The 22,378-nt window shown below is 42.2% G+C and overlaps 1 protein-coding gene across 1 annotated transcript in view; it reads left to right on the plus strand.

Moving 5' to 3' along the window:
- The window catches only part of LOC108670864 (beta-1,4-glucuronyltransferase 1-like), a gene marked incomplete at its 3' end in the record, with an annotated part of 33,511 nt that extends 11,881 nt beyond the window's left edge, over positions 1 to 21,630 (plus strand). The window contains exon 5 of the mRNA XM_018158354.2: positions 21,469 to 21,630. Within this exon, the coding sequence (XP_018013843.2) occupies positions 21,469 to 21,630 (162 nt within the window). The remainder of the gene's footprint in view (positions 1 to 21,468) is intronic.
- Between the last annotated feature and the right edge of the window lie 748 nt (positions 21,631 to 22,378).

The raw sequence follows: 22,378 nt of genomic DNA on the forward strand, positions 1-22,378 counted from the left end.
GATAACATTTCTTCTCGCTTCGAGTCACTGACATGTGGAACAGCCTCCCTGAAGATATTGTTGACGCTCCGAGTATGAACGCGTTCAAGAACAGACTAGACAAGGCCATGCATGAGCATATGTTCAGTCTTAAAATGCCTCGTACCCTACGGAACATCTGATATCTAGAAGCGATTTTAAATCTATCGTCCGTAAGGCCAGTATAGTCAAGAAAAGTACAAGAATCGGCGACAGGCCTATCCAGGCCTATTTATTTAATGCCGAAAATATTATACTATACTACTATACTATACTAATACATTGATATAGGCTAGTCATATTTTACTCCAGTGCAATATTTAACTGCAAAAGTATTGCTTGCATATTTGAATATTTTCAGGAGCTAGTGGTATTCACGAGCCATTGGTAATTATGATTGTTATCAGTTTTTTTGGATAGCTAAAGTCAACTTCTAGAATGTAGCCTTCAGTATCTTCGAATGGTTGTTCATTTTTTGTCAACCATCTAAAGTTTCCTGTTGGTAGGCTCTGTGACATTGCCCATCCATATAAATTATTTGCGTCCATGTATGATATCTAACTACTCAGTTTTTGGGATCATAACTTTCGGGAATATATTGGTTATTTTTTATAGCATACCTTGTATATATCATTGAAACACCACCTCCAACACCTTTCTCAATGGAGAGTATCAAATAAGGATCGTTTAGGAAGTCTAATTCTGTAATCTTTATTCGAGCATCAAAGGATAGGCCCGGAGCTGTGAAATAGTTAGCTAGATCTAATTCACATGTTTTCAAACAGTTATTTCAGAAGTTTTCAAATCCTTCACTCAATAACAAGTTATCAACTTTGAGATAGAGATTATGATAGTCGTCGAATGTTTTGCATTCGAATACATCCCAAACCTCTTTAGCATGCTCATATTCTTTATCTGATACATGTTTTACATTTAATTTGTTAAAGAATTCTTCCCTCGATGGTAAACTAATTCAATTCATTTTATCACAGGTACGTATCTATGTAATCGTATGGATAGGGCAACATAGGGCACGCGCCCACCCCCTTTTTAAACTAAATTTTGTATGAAATTTTAATTGATACGAGGTGGTTCTTTGTTTTGTTTAAAGGTACAACTAATGAGGAATGTATGATGTGAATTAGACGCCTATAGAATCTTTCAATTTTTAATGAAACACTAATTTGTAAAAAGTGTCAAATGTGCCCATTGCCGAGTTCAGATTGATCTCGGCAATGAATGCCGAGTTGTGATGTTCAATCTCATCATACATGAATGCCGAGTTCAGATTGAGACGCGGTGGAGATCAGACGTGCTGTGTAGTCGCTCCAGGAGCCTGACCGATTTGTTTCCTGCTTTGAATCGCTTCCGTAACTTTATTACCGTCGGGTGGTTGTGCTGTACTTCCGGAACTTTATTACCGTCGGGCGGCTGTGCTGGACTTCCGGAACTTTACTACCAGCGGGCGGTTGTGCTAAATAGGCTTGTTTCCGGTAATTTATTGTTTCCGGGGATTTATTGCTGTGAGAGACCCTAGCTAAATCTCAGTGAAGGAACCCAGAAATCAATAAACAATTAAGAAAGAAGATATTTCGATGGCTGGGAAGAAAGTAAACAAGATTGTTAAGAAGGAATGCGGTTCTTCGAAAAATGCACCGAATAAATCGAACAGAAGATCGCAATGCGTAGTTGAAGATGCTTGCAAGTTGTGCGAAGAGACCTCGTTGAGAGAAGATCAGGTGGTCATCTGTGAACACTGTGAGGATTTCATTTGCATTAGTTGCGCGAAGCTGAGCTCTGAAGAATATTCTTTCCTACAAAAAAACAGAGTCGTTTCACTGGTTCTGTAGCGACTGCGAGAAACCGACTCTCAGTGCCAGGAAAAGCGAGAAGCAGATGGAAGAGAAGTGGTTCGCTCTGTTCGCAGCATTTCGAGCCGAAATGAAAATCATTATCGGAAAGAGATGAGCACGTTGAGTAATTTAGATGGCTCTTTGAGTAATGAACTGAGCTCGTTGCGCAAACAGCTGATCGAAGAGAGAGCTCAACGAAAAATACAGAAAATTTGGAAAAGATGGATTTAAAGAAACACAACGTTGTCATAGCCGAAATTGCTAGCGAAAACTCCCGCGAATTAACAGACAGAGAACGTAGGAAGTGTAACCTTGTTTGGTTCGGCATACCCGAAAGCACGGCATGTGAGACGAACGAACGAGTGGTGGCCGACAACAAGTATATGGCAGACTGTTGTAGTAAAGCACTAAGCACACCGGTTGATATTGCATCGTACAAGAGGTTGCGCTCCAAGAATGCTGCTGTTAACGCCTGTAGACCTCTTTTGGTGACTGTGAAGGATCCGGACCAGGTTTGGAGCGTGCTGAAAGCAGCGAAAAAATTAGGAGAAACTGTTGAATTTAAAAATCTGTTTTTTTTTTTTTGTGAAGATGGATTCCACCTCTTTAGAGAGGGCGGATTTCCGCAAAAAATGGCAGGAGCGAAAAAGACGCAGCACGGAAAATCATGTCAACAACATTCAAGATCTCACGAGGACTCCGTCCGCTCGCCGACAGTCAGGGGAGATGGAGGACAATTAAATAGTGGAAATCATGTATATAAATCCAGTTCTGTAAATAAGGTAAAAAGTTTACTCATACATCAAGATGGAAGTGCACAAAAAGTTTTGACATGTTTCTACACCAACACTGATTCCGTTTTAAACAAAAGAAATAAACTGTTAACTGTGATCGGAAACGAGTGTATAGACATTGTTTGTATTACAGAGACGCTTCCTAAAAATCACGGGGGGAAAATTTTACCAGTTGAATTTCATTTGCCAGGTTTTCATTGCTTTCATAATTTAAACGAAGAGCAGTGTAGTAGAGGTGTAGCTATGTGGGTTAGAACCTTTTATGGGCCCAACAAGTTAAGTTATCAGCAGAGCACCAATCAGCTAGAGAATCAGTGTGGTGTGAGCTTTCTCTAAAAGTAGGGATAGCCTCCTAATAGGTGTCCTGAATAGATCACCTAACAGTTCCTCTGATAATGATAAAGTACGGAACAGTCTTCTCCCAAGCATGACTTTCAGCAGGTCGCATACGTTAATAGTTGATGACTTTAGCCATCTAGAAGTAGAATGGGCACATGAATCCTCTCCAAGGGATGAGAATCACCTTCATCCTTGTTCATGGAGTCTGCGAGAGACTCATTTTAATACCAGCACATCACAAAGCCAACCCATTTTAGAGGTAATCAGACTACAAATACCCTAGATCTAGTGTTTACTTGTGAAGAATCAATGGTAGAAGAGCTTCGCCACGAGGCTCCGTTGGCAAAAGTCACCACCAGTCATTGTTTTTCAGTATCAAGTGCTATACAGAAAAGACGCCTCGGAAGCGTGAACGTTTCAACTTTGGGAAAGGCGACTATGTTAAACTTCGTGAACCAGTGAGTGCAACTAACATCTCGGACTGTATTATGGAGATGAATGTGGCGGAGTCTTGGTCATTCATCAAGAACATAGTTATGTCTGCAGTTGATGCGTGTGTACCTAAGATAAAGCTCGGTGGAGTCAGAAAAACACAGTGGATGAACAATACGGTCAAAGCAAAGCTAAAGGCAAAGAAGGAAGCCTACAAGCGTTATTTACGAACTCGTAGCGATGCTGAGTATAACTTGTATGCAAGAGCTCGAAATCAAGCTAAGAAAGCTTGTCGCACCGAATTCAAAAATTTTGAAAAAGACGTTGCCAAAAAACTCTAAAAAGAACCCGAAAGCCTTCTTCTTGTATGCTAGTTTGAAGTGTAAGACAAGGGACGGTATTGCTGATTTGAATGTAGATCAACGGAAGATATCTTCTGAGGAGGGCAAGGCCAATGTTCTAAATCAGTTCTTTAGCAACGTCTTCACAGATGAGGACTTGAACAGTATTCCAGCTATTGAGGAGCGACCATGCAGTGGGCTCGAAGTTAACTAATTTTGAGATACATTAAGAGGAGGTTCTTAAGCGCTTGGTCTCCCTGAATCCCAACAAGTCATCTAGATCAGACGGTTTCCACAATAGATTGCTCAACGAATTAGCAACCGTCCTGGCAGGCCCTTTAACAGTATTCTTTCGAAAAACCTTGATCGAAGGGACTTTGCCGGCCGACTGGAAAGAAGCCAACGCGATACAGAAGTAACCCCGGTAACTACCGTCCTGTAAGTTTCACTAGTGTTGTGTGTAAGGTGATGGAATCGGTTATGAGGGATAGGATTATCGATCACTTGACTGTTAACCATCTTCTATCAGACTGTCAGCATGGCTTTATTGCTGGCAGATCATGCATCACTAATCTCCTGTCTACCTTGAATGATTGGACTCGCCTACTGGACGAAAGGTAGCCAGTGGATGCACTGTACCTCGATTTTGCCAAGGCATTTGATAGTGTTCCGCATGAGCGACTATTACGTCAAGTGAATTCTTTGGGAATAGAGGGAAATGTACTCCCATGGATCTGGAATTTCCAAGTAGGCAGAAGACAACGTGTCAGCATTAACGGAACCGTATCAGACTGGGTAACTGTGCGCAGTGGCGTACCGCAAGGAAGCGTTCTTGGGCCTGTTTTGTTTGTCGAGTTTATAAACGATCTACCAGAAGTAGTGTCAAGCGTGTGCTCCATGTATGCCGATGACAAAAGTTTATAATACAGTTAAGGTTGCGTCAAAGAAAATGCAACTGCAAAATGATCTTGATAGTTTAGTTAACTGGGCTGATGCGCGGCAGCTGTGTTTCAATGCTGATAAGTGTAAAGTACTGCACCTCGGTAAGAACAATGAACAGCAAGCTTACAGCATGAGAAGACACGGTTGCAACGAGAGGGTTATGATTGAGAAGTCTTGCGTGGAAAAAGATCTTGGAGTTTGGATCGACAAGGAGCTAAAATTTTCTAGGCATATTGATACGCAAGTTAATAAATCCAATAACCTGTTTGGGCTGATCAGACGCTCCTACGAGTACCTAGATATAGAAACGATGATGCTGTTGTTCACCTATGTCGTGCGCCCGAACCTGGAGTTTTGGAAACGTTGTGTGGTCACCGAGACTTGAAAAATACAAAAATTTAGTTGAGAGTGTTCAAAAACGTGCAGCAAGCCAATGATAATTCCAGGCTTAAAGGGCAAGTCTTATGAATTAAGATTGAAGATTATGAAGCTTCCTAGTCTTCTTTATCGTCGCCTGCGTGGTGACCTCATTGAAGTATACAAGTATACTCATGGTTTGTACAAGGTCACAGAAGGATTACTAGAATTTGAAACAAGAACCAACACCAGGGGCCACAGCTATAAACTAACTAAAAATACTGCGGTGCAACTTATCCACGCGACACATTTCTTCTTGTTTCGAGTCACCGACATTTGGAACATCCTCTCTGAAGATATTGTTGACGCTCCGAGTATGAACGCGTTCAAGAACAGATTAGACAAGGCCATGCAGGAGCATATGTTTAGTCTTAAAATGCCTCGTATCCTACGGAACAACTGAAACCTAGAAGCGATTTTAAATCTGCCGTCCGTTGAAAATATTTGATCAAAAGACCAGTCTAGTCAAGAAAAGTACAAAAATCGTCGACAGGCCTATTCTTCAATGTCGAAGATACTATACTATACTATAGCCCCACCCCTGGGGCAATGGGCTCATGGGCTTGGAGCAAGGCGCCCACCCTTGGTCCGTTTACCACAATTGCATAGTTTTCGTTTAAAAATGATAAAAACAACACTTTACAGTTAAAAATAAGAAAATGTAATAAAAAATATGACATTCATACATTTTTTAACAACTCAAAAAATCATATCCTTAACTTGAAAAAAATATACTCGTGGCTTAAAAAACCTATCAGTAACGCGAAATAAAATATTTCATTGACATAAAAATATATATCCTTGACTTGAAAAATATCCTTGCGATAAAAAATTCGTCCTTGACATGAGAAAAAAGTATCCTTGACTAGAAAAATTATTAGTTGATCAGAAAGAAACTTCGTTCCAGTTGCGTCCATAATCCAGATATTTTGCGCAGAGAATTCGTCCCTAATAGTGATTTCAGCCAACACCATAAAAACTCATCAACTTTTGGCTCATTGGTGTTGACTAAAATCAACTTTTGGCAAGGCAAGAGTCAATAACTCGATAAGGGGTCATAAATACACATAACTAGAAACTAAACCTGCTACCTTGAGGCGGCAAATCAGAAAATCATGCAAAATGAAGTGTAATATGTAATTCAAAAAGCTAGCCATAGTTTTGAAAAGGTCATTGAGACAAATCTAATGATGGATAACATAAGACAATTCACCATGGGCGCTTTGCCCCGTGACACGCATGGGCCCGTTGCCCCACTAGGTATCATTTCAATTTAATTTTCAATTTCAATTTAATTTTTTTTATTCAATTCCTTTTTCCTAACTGGCTTCGGGAATTTCCTGACAGCTTCCACCTTAGCAGGATCTGGCTTTATTTCACCATTGCCCACGATGAAACCCAAAATTTTCACCTTTGTCTGTCCAAAATCGCATTTTGCAATATTTAACATTATTCCTGCAGCTTTTAGCTTTCGCAAAACACTCTGGACATGAACCAAATGAGATTTAAAATCTCTACTGAAAATAACTAAGTCATCTACGAAACTACTTACAAATTTTGAACGGTCTCTTAATATTTCTTTCAACACACGGTTACACAGACCACTAGCAAATCTAATTCCAAAAGGTACACAATTAAATTCAAATTGTCCGAACTCTGTAACAAATGATGTGAACTGCTTAGAACTCTCTTCCAATGGTATTTGGAAGTACGCTTTCGTTAAATCTAATTAAGACAAATTTTGCTTCGCTGAGTTTTTCAATGACGGCCTCTCGCTCTGGCATCGAATAGTTGTCGACGTTAACATGTGGATTAAGTTTCCGGAAGTCTATAGCGAGCCGTAATGTCTTTTCGAGCCGTAATAATCAGCATTGCGCACCAACCCCATCGGAGACGCCCACTCACTGGTTGATTTTCTTATGATGCCCTGGCGTTGACATTTCTCAAACTCTTCTTGAATTGAGCTTTGAGATGAAACGGCACCCTATAAGGAAGTGGCCTTATCGGCTTCTCTGTATCTACAGAAATACGATATTTTAGTCCAACAATTTGTACAGGAACTGAACTAAACACAGCTTTCTCTTTGTCTAGAAGGATTTGAATCTGTGCCTTCTGTTCCACTGTCAATTCATTAGATATGTTAGGTTCCCATCCAACTGTCGTGTCAGCTAATTGACTGACCTCCACTTTTTCCACCTGGCTCGGTACTTCTCGAGTTCTGAATGGCTTGAGCATATTTATGTGGTAAGTACGCTCATTCGATCCAACTCTTATGACGTAGTCCACTTTCTTGAGTCTTCTCACAGCAAGAAACGGACCTTTCCACTCAGTTTGGAGTTTACTGGTTGACATTGGTAGCAGCAGCAACACTTCATCACCAACTTTAAAATTTCGCTTGCGACACGTTCGGTCATAATAGAACTTCTCTTTCTTCTTTGCTCATTGTTGTTGGCTAGTTTCATGAACTCCTTCACTCTTTGCCTCATCTGCATCACATAAGACGTCACGAAAAGCTATTCTTCATCCGTCGAATTACACAAAATTTTTCCTTGATCAAAAATAATGGTCCTCTCACTTCGTGCCCAAACAAGAGTTCAAACGGTGCAAAATCGGTCGACAACTGTGGAACTTCTCTGTAAGCGAATAATAATGGCTGCAAATAACGGTCCCAATCTTCGGGCTGTTCTTCAGTAATTTTTTTCAACATCTGTATTAATGATTTGTTAAAATTCTCACAGGACCCATTGCACCGTGGATTGTAAGTCATTGTGTGGATACTCTTGATTTGAAGCAACTGATTAAATTTCCGCATAACTGCTGACATGATCTGGGTCCCTTGGTCATGGAGTATCTCTTTCGGAAGTCCCACTCTAGAGTAATTTCGAGTAGAGCCTCTGCAATAGTATCGCTGTCGATCCGCTTGAGAGGATCTGCATTAGGGTGCTTCGTAGCAAGATCAATGGAAACTAATGCAAACCGGTTGCCTTTTCTCGACTTGGTCAATGGTCCAATTAAATCTATCGCGACTCTTTAAAAAGGCGTGCCTACAACAGGTAAATTAATTTAAGGCACTTTGGAAGGCTTACCAATAGAGTTTCGCTGACATACGCCACACGATCTACAAAATCTTGACACATCCTCATACACACCTGGCCAATAGAAATGCTGCATCACACGCAACAGCGTTTCACGAATTCCTAAATGACCGGACATGACAGTATCATGGGCCAACGTCATAACTTTCGTAATGAGGCATGATGGCAATACAATTTGCTCAACAACATCTTTAGCTTGCCTGCTCCGTAAGCTTAATCTCATTAACACATAGTTACGCACTTTAAATTTGGGAAAAGCAGTAGAATCTTCTAAAGCTTTACGAAAACACATCTTCAGCTTGGGATCGGATTTCTGCATTTGCACATTTTCAGCCGTTGTTAATGTGTTCATGTCTATGTGTATTGGTCGACTGGCTCGAGTCGGAACCACCTCAAGTTGTTCGTCAGCGCGAGTTTGATGTCTCGTCTGAACGTAACAAGCAACATTTTCGCCCGATACACTTAAACTGTTAGAAATACCATCAGCTGATACATTGGAAGTACATGCACATGATGCTCCTTTAACATTACCTACAACTACATCAAATGGTAATTTAGGTACACAAATGGCATAAGTACGGCCCGAAAAAAATACACAATCGAGATCAATGAGAGCTCTATTTGCCATCATCTTGCTTCCATCGGCAAACTTGAGACACACAGATTCATTTTCCAGAACCGATCTCGGATCAATCAAATCAGAACTTACTAGAACTGCTGTTAATCCCGTATCCCTCAAAACTTTAACATCTCGGCCATTGCAAGTTCCCAGAACAAGTGGCAGATTACCACTGAAATTTACACTATTGTTCATCGCAAAATTGACATTCACAGTTGGATCTTTCTTCTTCTGATCTGAAGACGATCCCCACTGTTTCGACCAACAGTTCTTAGCAAAATTTCCCGGTCCTCCACATTTATAACATTTAACGGCATGAACACCACCCTTGAGCTCTGCTGCTCTGTTCCCACGTCCTAAACACGATTTAGCTGAATAACGCTCACCAGAAGAATGGTCAGTCAAAGCTGCATTTGAAAAACTCATCTTCAACTTGCTCGATTGCTTACCGTGAATAGCCTGATAATTGTCAGCAATTTTAATGACTTCATCTATTCTAAGGCAATCTGAAAGATATTTCTCTCCTTCAAAAATTCTCTGAGACCTTTATCTACACAATGCAACAATTGATCTTTAATCACTAATTCTTGTAACTTTTCAAAATTACCGTCGATATTGGCAAGAGTCTGCATTTTTTAAAAGATTTTCTTTGAGATACAAAATGTACTGAGAAAATGATTCCTCTGCTTGACGAGCACCATGAAATCGCCGCTGGCAATCGTATATAGTGAAGCCAAAACTCTGCACAATCAGGTCTCTTACCTCAACATATGGTAACCCAGGTGGCAATGTATCCAAAACACCCCAACCTTAGTATTGGCAAAACCGTTCATTAATGCAGGAATAGCAACACTTTCCGACCAGCCATTGGCCTCCTTAACTCTCTCAAACGTTCTCAAAAACACTGCTACATCCTCTCCTTCCTTGAAAGGATTCAATTTAATGTCGGTTCTCGAATTTCCTGAGATCTGGTTCGGCACGCTTGCTTCAATTCGCGGGAGTGCAGCCCTACACCACAAATTTAGCTCGTAAACAAGCCCTGGCGCCAACGCCTACCCTATAATGCAATAACCCCAAGAAACTGTAGGTAACTGAGTCATCTCCCCACACCAACTTTAAGCAACCATTATACCTCACTCCACAGCCTGATGAATCAAATAGTCAATTGTCAACAGGTCCTACTCCACAAAATTTTACCCCATACTATCACTTCTTACACACGCCGTAAGCCTTACTGGCCGCAGACCACGCCGGATCACCGTAAACCTGCTTTGCTATTTGCAGGACTGGCGTAATCCCGCCGCACTCCACGGGCAGAAGCGCAAACCGCCGTCCTTATAACGCCATGCCCCGGCTCTCCCCCTTCGCAGGCATAAGGCTTTCTTCAATTGCTGATCAGTTGTGCGCCAGGTTAGGTTATGTTAGGTTAGATCCCTCCATCGCGCCAGGCGCATTACTGATCGGGCAACGAGAAAAGCCTTCTGCTGGCTGCTAAGGGGGAGAGCCGGGGCATGGCGTTATAGGGACGGCGGTTTGCGCTTTTGCCTGTGGAGTAGAGCGCCATGAAGCAGGGGCTGTGACGCAACGGCGGTTATGTCGGGCGCTTATTTTCAAAAGCCGCGAACAGGCCAGGCTGTGTTTAATACAAGCACGCAACAGTTTGGCTATTTGCCCACGACTGTTGCTTCGGTGGCTTGCATGATGTTATCTGGCTGATTGATTCATATCCAGGAGAGGAAATGACACCTATGGCTTTAGGCACTTAATCACACAGGCTAATATGCCCTCTAGCGTGATTACGAGCGGAAAGGAATAGATATTGAATTGTGGGCAAGGGCTATGTAGGGGTCTATACTGCGTCCCCAATTCGCGTCCTCTCCATCTCGAGTTCCGCCTTACGCAGTTCGTGTTCTCTTTTCTTCTCGTGCAAGCAGTATTTCTTCTCGATCAGCCTCTTCTCCTTCGCCGCTCTTCCTTTTCTAGACGCTCTTCTTCCCTCCTCATTCGCTCCTCCTCCCTCTTCACCCGCTCAGTCACGTACTTCAACAAGGCACTGTCACTGAGAACTAATTCCTTTCCGTCACGAATAAACATTGACTCCTCCATTGCTCAAAACTTTGTTCCTTTTCCTCGAACTGAAATTAGATGACGACTTTCAAGTTTATCTCCCCACTGTAACAGTCATAACACAGTAACACTGAGCTCTTCATCTAAGTATTCCACAACCATGCTGGCCACCATTGTAATATTTCTATTTGTTCAGGTTAGAACAGACGGGTTTATTGATTCATTGACGGCAACTCCGTTAAACCGTGGACAGTCTCCGTTAAACCGTGGTCGAGAGCGGACGCTCGTGCTCGTGGACCCAAATTTCTAAATTTTTAATCTTTTTACTGTGCCGTTTTCGGAACTCTTTTCGATTTTTTTTTATGATCCGTGCCAGAGAATAATCCGAATTTCAGTTCAGTTCAGTGAAGTCAGTAAAAGTGAGTGCAAATAGAATGAACAAGCCAAACAAGTGAAAGTGTTTTCATTTTTAAATAACGCGGACTTGTAGAGTCAGTGAGGGTTGCCGCGCGAGGGTAACGCCCACGCCCTGGCCCACGCGGGACAATAAGCCTTTGTTCTCGCGCCTACCTCTTCCTAGACGTGGGGACCTCATTGAAGTATACAAGTATACTCATGGTCTATACAAGGTCCCTGAAGGGTTACGAGAATTTGAAACAAGAACCAACACCAGGGGCCACGGTTATAAGCTAAAAAAATTGCGCTGCAACTTCTCCACGCGACAAAATTTCTTCTCGCTTCGAATCACCGACATTTGGAACAGCCTCCCCAATGATATCGTTGGCGCTCCAAGTATGAACGCGTTCAAGAACAGACTAGATAAAGCTATGGAAAAATATATCATATATATGTTCAGATTTGAAATGCCTAGCTCCTTATCGAACCCGGTGGAAGTCTAGTAGCTACTTCAAACTATCGTCAGTCATGAAAAGATCCGGTGACACGAGTTTAGATCTATGAACAAGGCACGAAAATGAAAAGAATCGGCGACAGGCCACATCAGGCCTACACTTCAGCGCCGACATCACTATGTTATGTTATGTTAGAACAGACGGGTTTATTGATTCATTGACGACAACTTCCAATTGGGTGTTTGGGTCATTAGGCTTGGTCCAAGCTTATTAGAGTAGAACAGAGGAGGGAAGTTCTCCTACATATAAACACGCATTTCATTAGATTAATTAAACACTAATAACTAGATAAGTACACAATATTCTAAACATATTCTCAGTTATTCTATTACAATTCAGAGAACCTAGACGCTTACCACTAGCAAGAACACAAGCGGCTGTCTTCAGTAAGGATAAACGAATGGCCAAATCGTAAGACAAGTCCTCCAATACTTTGCATGGTTGATGTTGCCAGAACATCTGCTACAAAATTTCTAAAACTAAAATTCATTACACTGTTTAATTTATTTAGTTATTCAATTTAAACTGTTCATTATTAGAGAAATATCTTTTCAATTCCACATGCTGTGGAAAATTTTTTGATAATGTATACAACGTGGAGACACGACTCCGAAAGTTTCTAATAATCTTGAATCTCTTGTTATGTCTCGCTCTCTCCCAGTTTTTTATATATATACATCCCGGCTTTGATTGTCTGTTTGAAACTTGGGTATTTTTGATCTGTTTCTTGCATAGCATTTATTTTACCTAGTTCTTTATTAAACAGATGTGAATAATAATTTGATAAGTTATGCAAAAACACTGGAATAAAATTAGGATTTCTAATTTTAAAATTGCGCCTGCTGTAGCTTTTCTGCATTCGTGATATTTTTCACCTGATAAGAACATTTCTCTTGGATATTGATTTAATAGTTCATACATACGTTTTATTTCTGCTTCTAGATATTTCAAAATTTTTTGATGATTATGATCATCATCAGATTATCAGATTATCTATGCATCAGATTATCATATAGTCCTTTAATTATATGTAAATTTATGTGAATCATTGAAAATTCTATATACCAGTTTGAATTAAAACAAGCGGTAGTATAGATTTTCTCACTACCTAATTTGAATTTATAAGACTAGACTTGTAAATTCAACTATAATGTTGTCGAATTTTGACTGCTTCATTACTTGAATAACTTCAGATCTTATATTCTTGAGAAATAACTTCGGATCGATCGTTCTTGTATCATGATACATATGTTCTGGGCATTTATCATTAACAGCTTTCTTAATTTCACCGTGCCAACATCCAAATTTATTTCTAAAATGCTCATCTTCATGTACTTCATGTACTCCGATATCGTCTACTTCTAAATGAAAGATTACAATAATAGAGAGAAGTGGCTAATATACTATTATTTAGACGTTTTCTATGTGCGTTTGTTTTTTGCTCATGCCTTTTTAGATATTGAACTTCGCGATTCCATATTACGCATTCTGTCTTTGTATTAGTCATTTGATATGATTGAATTGTTTATTGCTTGCTGGCATAAAATTGGTTGGATTGGTAAAATTGGATTGGTTGCTGGCATAAAATGAAGCCAAACGACACCAAATACCAGATTTGGCGTCTTTTTGGATCAAAGGTAATTGAACCCAGAGGCGATTACTTTTTTGAGGATCATCTATAATTTTTTTTACAATACCAATTTGTAACCCATGTATAGGGGGCATCATGCCTGCGGCTGGCAGTGGCATGATGTCGTTACGATGCTTCTGAGTTTCTATATGTTTCTTTAGATTTTTAACTACCTGTGTCCGAGGTCGCACTCATGACATTGAACCCATTATATTAAGCTCTACCTGAAGATTGGGTTTCGTGACTAAGGTAGCGAGGGATAATTAAGACACATGTTGATGTTGTTGTAATAGCCCCTCCTGGCAGTGGCGACTAGGGAGGGGGGGTGATAGGTCAGTTTTTCCGGGCACTCGGTGCCACTGGTAGTTTCACGACCATCACTGGCTCGCTGACCCGCCAGAACCATTTGGTTGCATTACACAGCACCCTGGACAAGCCAGGTACTCATTTATCAACCAGAGTTGGATGAATAGCTGAGTTGACCATGAGCTGAGTTACCCGGTAGAACTTGTCCTCAGTTGGACTCGAACCCGGGCGCTGGGTGCGAGAGACAGAGTCTCTCACAACTGCACCACTCAGCTGCAACTAAGACACATCAGGCCAGATAGCGTATCTTGTATGCGGGGTGGTTATACAGAGTTGTGATACAAAGGAATAAGCTACGACGTCGACCGTAAGTTCGGAGAACTCTACCGACACGCTACAACGCGGAGTGCTTATCAGCTACTAGGGGGGACACTTAAAGTTGCTAGACCTTATATAAGCTTCGCTTCCGCTCACTACTAAGGTCTTGATCACGTGATTTATCACGTGTCTTTGTGACAAATATGCTGCATGGCAAGGTCTCAGTGACACCGTGGACTCAATAGCTAACTAGGTCTGATGGTAAACACATGAGGACTTGTTTCCGCGACCTACTCTCGGACAACTGTGTTACAAACTTCACAATGATTCATGCTGACAATACTTGCCTTCATTTTACTTTAAACATTATCCATATTTTTCACATTAAATGTGAAAGGCATGACTTACATAAGAGGATTTATCAACTCGCATTTTATATAGCAAAAGTAAAAAATACATTGAAAAAATTTTTGAATTGATCTTGATAAATGGGGATTGATAATAAAATACGTTATTTGTGATTTAACTTTATACTGAATGTGGGTGGTGACTCGATGCTTAAATTTGTGATTCCTGTTTACCTTTTGGAATTACCTTTTGGTTTACCTTTACTGTGATGAAGATGCGACGTCTGGTAATCAGTGGTCATGGATCGTGGGTTTGAGCTGACCGTGGGCAGGAGCAGTGCAGCCGGATGCTATCACTGCGCGCAAATAATAGTGAAATAATTGGTTATGCAAGCGCCGTACGCAAGTGCGCTCACAGTGCTCAAGCTATGATGGCTTACGATTTCCACTCATTCGCAAGATGGGGGTGATGTTTGAATAAATCAGTTATCTCCATTTGCGTTATGAGAAGTTGATGGAGAGAGTGGGTTGAGTATGTAAGTTTTTGAAACCGACATCCGAGTTTGCCAATCAGCCGAAGTCGATTTGCTTAGGATATGCTGATGCCTATATGGTCATCTAACACTTGTTAAAGGTAGATCTTTTCCTTCCACACACATATTCGTTAAAGTGTTTTTCGCACAAAAGGTGTAGGAAATATCCAAAAAGCATTTGATCTACAAGAGGAGCTTTTTGCTGTGATTTTATTGCATGTTTAGATCCCACCAAATAGCTGAAAATTTCATCATAATCATCACACACAGGAGCAAGAGTATGAATACGATGGTAATTTTCATTATTAAATATTTGTCTTTTTAGACAATCATTTATTTCCTTTGGTGTTTGAATTCTGCTTTTCATCAACACACGGAAATTTGTGTAACGTATTGACGAAGATTTTTTTGGATCTTTATTCTATCTTTTTCGGTAATATTTTTCACTGTTTGATATGATTAAACGTCTCTTAATGCATAATCGATCATTGTTACAACTTGTATCAGTTCAGACCATGCTTTTCTAAGCATATTTTTTTCCACAGTAATTATATCCGCCATCACTTTTTTTCTCAAATATTCACAGAAGAACGCTGTAACTTCTTTGTACGAGAGGGGAGAATCTGATGCCACCGTTCTCCGAGGAGGCAATGTCTCGCAATGAGCATGAGCACCGCTGAATTTTCACTGTTCCCTTTACCACGTTTTACTGCCGTGGTGGAGTGAGGTTGTGCGTCGCTGGTTCTCGTCTGTGGCTGTCCATTTCACGTAATCTGATCGCGACCAATTGCTAAATGTGAAAAATTTTGAAACTCTGAAGCAAGCATTACCATTCCAAGCAAGCATTACCAATCCCTGAGTGGGAATTTTCTCCCATTCCTTGGGTAAAATCTTTACCCCAATCCCTGGGTAGAATTTAATCGGGTGCTGGGTGGAATTTGCCGTACTTTCCTCCTCGCCTCATCGGGAGCTTCTGGGCGGAGTGACAGGTTATTCAGCACAATTCCGGTATTCTCCGACTTCATCGGTGTTTTTCAATTTTTGTTATATTCAGCCTGCTCTGAAGTGTAATTCTGAATCCAATAAGTATCAGTGAATAGCTTTGGAGGTGGGGAAGATGGCGGATATTGTAGCTGGTGGTGAGGGAGGGAGTGGTGCAAGGAGGGGGCAGGGAAAAAGCGACATTCCGCCTGGAACGATCAAATGCGAAATTTGCTCACTGAGAGTTCTAGTGAAAAATAAGGCGCTCCAACGTGAAATCTGCCTTGTATGGTACCACTGTAGCTGTGAGCAAATCGATGACCAAGCCTATAACTTAATTTGTGATGATACTGGAAAAACTGACCCACTGTTCCACTATTTCTGCTCCAAGCAATGTAATAAGCCGGCGTCTAAGTTTCTTAGAAGCCTTATCTAGCTGGAGTCCGAAGTGCAGAAGCTGTCAGGTAAAGTTGCAGAGGTGGAGAGCCGGGTGGCCCAGGTAATAGCAGGATGGAAGAGATGGCGAGCGGAAAGTTTACACCTGCAATGATAGAGACTGTAAAAGAAATTTCGTTGTACACGCGACTGGCAACGCGTCTGGACAGCGGAATGAGGTGGCAAGCTTGATCAGGGCTACAACAAAGGAGGAACCAGCAGAAATGGAAGACAGGGGAAGGAGGAAAACAAATGTCCTCGTTTTCGGTCTTGGTGAGGACAAAGAGAAAACAATGAATGACAGAAGGAAGGAAGATGAGAAAAGAGTGGGACAGCTGCTGAAGGCAATCGAGTTGGAGCAGAAGACCCCTATTGATCTAAGGCGACTGGGAGTTTATTCAGGGGGAGATGAGAAGGTACGACCGTTGTGCCTAACTTTCAATTCAGAAGTAAGTAGGAATGAGGTGGTTGCAGCTTTAAGAGCAAAAAAGGCAGCTGGAAGGGCTGGCGAGCAGGGAGAAAACGGAGATCTTGTCCTCACTAGATTGGGTATGCGCAGGGATCTCACACCCAAGGAGAGAGTAGATGAAGCGGCACTATTTGAGGTACTGAGGAGGCGGAGGCAGGAGTCACAAAATTCGGGGACCAGTAAGCCAACAGGATCCTTCGCTGAGGCAAAATAGAGAATGTTAGCAGGTACCCACAAGGGGACGCCAAATAGGACCGCTAACACTGAAAAATAGTTCAACTGTAAATGGATGTAACAAGGGGAAGGAGCCGAATTTTAAGCGTGATTCAGGTGAAAGAAAAGAAAAATCTACTGGCAACTATAATACATGTATACGAATGCTGATCAACTGATGAACCAGCGAAACGAGATGCAAGCGATGATCGGCATTCACAGGCCCGTCGTTGTTGGAATAGTCGAGGTTAATCCTAAGAACAGTAGATTTGCTGAAGAGTGTGAGCTGGCGTTGGATCGATTTGAGTTGTTTCCTAACTTGAGCAGCGAAGGAAGAGGAGTGGCTTTGTATGTGAAGACTGAGTTGGGGCCTTCTCATTGCGAAGCCATTGATAGCAAATACAAGGAATACATCCTGGTGGAGAGTAAGCAGGACGATGGTAGCAAACTGTTGATAGACCTTGTCTATCGAAGTCTTAACTCTACACAGGAGAACACGGAGAAATTGAATGAACTCGTGAGGAAGATTTCTGGACTAGGCGCTTCGCATCTGATGGTAATGGGGGACTTCAATTTTCCGGAGATTGACTGGTTGAGGGAGGTAAGCCGGGCGGGACCCCAACACATATCAACGTCATTTTTAAGGACTGTTAGGGACTGCTTTTTACTGCAACATCAGAAGGAACCAACGAGATATAGAGAGCGAGAAAAAGAGAACATAGTAGATCTGATATTCACAAACCGTGATGACATGATATCGGACATCTTTACTACTAGTGGGCCAGGCAAAAGTGATCATTGTTTTTTTTATCCTGACCCTGGCATGCGGCTGGCGTCAACGGCCCAAGACTAAGCGCCTTATCAGAAAATGGACCTCGGTGCACTCAGAAGAGAGTTGGCGAGCGTGAATTGGCGAGGAGCTGGGAGACATGTCGGTCGAGGAAACTTGGCAGAAAATCCGGGAAAGACTAAATCTTGCAATTAGCTCTACTACTCCAACACGGGCAGAAGGATCCAAGAGAAACAGTTGGATGACAAAGGGAGTGTTAGCCTCGGTAAGGAGAAAGCTCAAGTTGTTTAGAAAGTGACAGGAGACCAGGGACGGTCACGACTACCTGGCGTACATAAAGGAGAAAAATAAAGCCAGGAAGGAATATCGTAAAGCACAAATGCAACTGGAGAGGAGGGTAGCGGATGAAGCAAAAAGAAATCCCAAGGCGTGTTGGAGTTTCGTCAAGTCGAAAACCAAGTTAAGAAATGGCGTGGCCGCCTTAAGGAAAGATGGCGGATCAAGAACCGATTCATATCAGGAGAAGGCTGATATTTTCGGTGAATTTTTCATGAGCCTGTTTACCAAAGAAGATGACGGGCAATTCCTGAAACAGCGGACTATGAATTAGATGATTAGTTATTGGACTTTGACATCATTGAGGATGCTGTTTGCAGGTTGTTGAGCAGACTACACGCAGGAAAGGCCCCGGGCTCTGATGGTTTTCCCCCACTCATTTTGGCGGCGGCGGCAAGAGAACTAGCAGAACCCGTTTCACTTTTATTTGCACGTTCACTGGTAGACGGAAAAATACCTAACGAATGGAAGCAAGCAACAGATTTACCGGTCTTGAAGAAGGGCAGCAGAGCATTGGCTAGCAACTATAGACCTGTCAGTCTCACTTGTAGTATGTGTAAAGTGATTGAGCAGTTGGTGAGGTCACAAATATTGCAACACCTGTTGCGTGATAACCTGATTAGCGAAAGTCAGTATGGTTTTGTCCCAGTAAATCGAAGAGAAGCGACTCGTTCGCGATCTAGGAGTGTTGATGAACAATCAGGTCAATTTTGGTGATCACATACCGGCAATAACCGCAAGAGGTGGACGACAGATGGTGTGGATCTGGCGGACGTTCAGAACGAGAGAAGCGAAACCGATGATCACACTCTTCAGAGCCCTTGTAATACCTATCCTTGAATACTGCTGCCAGCTCTGGACCCCGTTCACACTAGGCGCAAGGGATCAGAGGGATGGAGAAGTTTAATTATTGGGAGAGGTTACAGCGACTGAACCTGTACTCACTGCAGAGAAGACGGGAGAGTTATATGTCATTCTGTACACATGGAAAATGATAACCGGAATGGTGCCAAATTTCGAGAGCGAGACTTTCAGGATTAAGACATATCACAACGAGAGAAGGGGGGGGACTGTGCAAGATCTCCCCACTACGTAACAGATCCGCAGTCAGATTTCAGTCCCTCCTGCGGGAAGGATCACTTTCCGTGGCAGGGCCAAGACTGTTCAACGCCCTACCAAGGGATCTAAGAGAGGGGGAGTTCACCCTGGAGACCTTCAAGAGACAACTGGACGTGTTCCAGGACACAATCCTAGATCGACCTCCCCTGCAACACTACCAGCGGCGAGAAGCAAGCAACAGCATCGTGCATCGGGTGGCCCAAATGAGGGCGGATGAACGATAATCAGAGGCGGCGATCCATCGTGGCTTGGGACTGCTACGTCTCAAACAAATACTAAGGATACTAAGGTCGATCGTGCAGCACTCAGCTACTCGATGTTATGGACATCTGGACCAGGGCTGTCGACAAGGGCGGGAGGGTTGACGTAATTTACATGGATTACCAGAAGGCATCCGACTCTGTTCCGCATCGTCGGCTACTGGCGAAGATTTCAGCACTTGGGATCAGAGGGATAAGGTGCTGGAGTGGATGAGGGACTTTTTATCTGGAAGAAAACAAGCAGTTGTAGTTAATGGAAACAGGTCGGAAGAAGCCGATGTCTGCAGCGGTATCCCTCAAGGCTCTGTTCTTGGTCTGATACTCTTCGTCGTGTACATTAATGACCTGCCGCAGCAAGACGAACGTGCGCATGTTTACAGACGACACTAAGCTATTTGCTAGAATTGATACCAAAGAGGACACCGAGTGTCTTCAGGAAGACTTGAACCGGCTTCACCGGCTTCAGGATTGGTCTGACAAATGGCTGCTGAAGTTCCACCCAGAGAAGTGTAGCGTCAAGCTGGGTAGACAGAAATCAGAAAGAAAATATTTTATGAACAAGGGACAGGAACAGCAGCTTGAACTGAGGGAGAGTGGGGTGGAAAGGGACTTGGGAGTGATGTTGAACTCTAGCCTGGTTTTCAAGGAGCACGTGGCCTATTGCACAACCAAAGCAAACAAGGTAGTTGGCAGGTCATTTGACCATCTGACTGAGCATACCTTTGCACAACTGTATAAAAGTCTAGTCCGTTCACTGCTGGAGTACGGACATTGTGTTTGGCAGCCATGCACACCATAAAACCCTTTGCAGGGATATTGAGGATGTGCAAGGGCGGGCAACGAAGCTCCTGGGATCACTAGGGACAAGCCTTCCCCGAGAGGCTGCGGTCGCTGAAACTACCTTGTCAGGAACACCGACGCTTACGCGGCGACATAGTTGAGGTTTACAAATACCTGCACGGGTACTACAGCGTTCAGCACCCAACGTTCATTAAAGCCACTACAACGCGACTCATGGGTCACTCCATGAAGCTGTATAAGAGCAAATACCGACTTAACGTGAGAGGAACTTTCTTTCGCACAGGATTGTCGACTCGTGGAACGACCTGCCTGATAGTGTGGTCTCGGCCACATCTGTGAACTCTTTCAAAAACTTAGTTGACCATCACTGGAGGGACCTGCCATCACTATATGAGCCAGAATGTCAGATTTAGGGTCCTGCATGTATTGAATCGGGTTGGCTTCGACTTTGGAAAGATGAAAAGGCCTTGGTAGAGGCCTCAATCATCCGACGAGTTCAAGTTCCAGTATAAAGTGTTACTCGCGGGATATTAAATAGCCAACACCCATTCCATGGAACTGATCGAACGCGCTTTGTCAGGGGTGCCAAAAATGACTGGTGAGAGAGAGGTGTTTGCTTTGTATAAACATACGAATTGAGCTGGTGATACAACTAGCAGAATACTCTATCAGCTTACCCGATTTAGGATTACACTGTAAGAAATTATACATTCCAAAGAAGTAACTTCCATCAAAACAAGCGTTGAGTTCTCAGTTAAAAAAGTGCATGATCGACCGTGGGTAAATGATCGTTTACAAAATTTTGATGGCCAAGATCGAGGTAAGATTGTGGGTAAATGGTCAGGTTCTTGTGGGTAAATGGTCAGGTTCTTGATCGGAAGACTGCTCAAGTTTTTGATGGCCAAGATTCAAATAACATTGTGGTTAAATGACCAGGTTTTATAAATGGTTAATTGGCCAATTTTGATGGTCAAGATTGGAAATAGGATGAGTAACCTATGATAAGTATAAGATAATAAGATGATGAGTAACCTATGATGAAAGCACGCTATTGTGATAGGTTCACTTTAGTAACTACTTTTCATATCTAATAATTTTGCAGGAGTGGCGGGTGGACACAGTGAAGCCAGGGCTGTCGGTATTTAAAGTGAGCAGGCGTGAAGGTTCGTTTAAGAGTTGGGAGCCCTTTTACGTAGGGACACACGGTGAACCTCTGTTTGACGAACGCCTCTCGTGGGAGGGAAAGAGCGACAAGCACATTCAGGTTAGCCATGTTCTTGGGGGGGTGTTTAGGCAGTTTCTAAATGTTTTCATTGGCTTTCAAGTAATTCGAATATATTTCTTGCTGGTCTTCTGGTAATTCGGGCAATTTCCTGATAAAGTTTAGGCAGATCTCATGTTATTAGTTCAGGCAGGTCAAGCATGCTCGTAGTGACATTGAGGCTGGAGAGTAATATTCACAGACACATGCAGTTAAGGAGGAGTATTGAGTTGCTCAGCAACCATTCATGAGCAAAGGAGTCATGATTTAGTGATTAATTGCATCTGAATTTGGATCATTTTTGTTATCTATTGGTAACATGACAAAATGCACGCTGATTTATAGGCCCATCAATCATAAGTCTGCTAGGCTCATTCATCAATTAAATTTTTAATTTGAACTCTGTATTTCGATCTCTGAAATAATTTTCCTTGGAAAAAAGCGAGCATAAAAATCATTTATCAGTAAATTTCGTCCTAATGGAAATGAATAAAATAGCGACTATGCTTTGATTTTCATACATATGTGATAATCTGCACAATGAAACAGAACACTCACACTCAGTTCACCTTGGTTAGCTTGCCAAATTAGTATTTGTGTGTGAGGGGATCTGACTCTTCTATCTTACAGAAGATTTTATTCACTCTCCTTAATACCTCGTTCACATATACAGTGGGTGCAAAAAGTATCCGACACAAAGGAAAAACTTTATTTAATTGAAGCTCATTCAACAAAATAAAAAAAACACTAT

This window comes from Hyalella azteca, unplaced genomic scaffold (assembly GCF_000764305.2).
Source record: "Hyalella azteca isolate HAZT.00-mixed unplaced genomic scaffold, Hazt_2.0.2 contig13236, whole genome shotgun sequence".
NCBI classification, from domain to species: Eukaryota; Metazoa; Arthropoda; class Malacostraca; order Amphipoda; family Hyalellidae; genus Hyalella; species Hyalella azteca.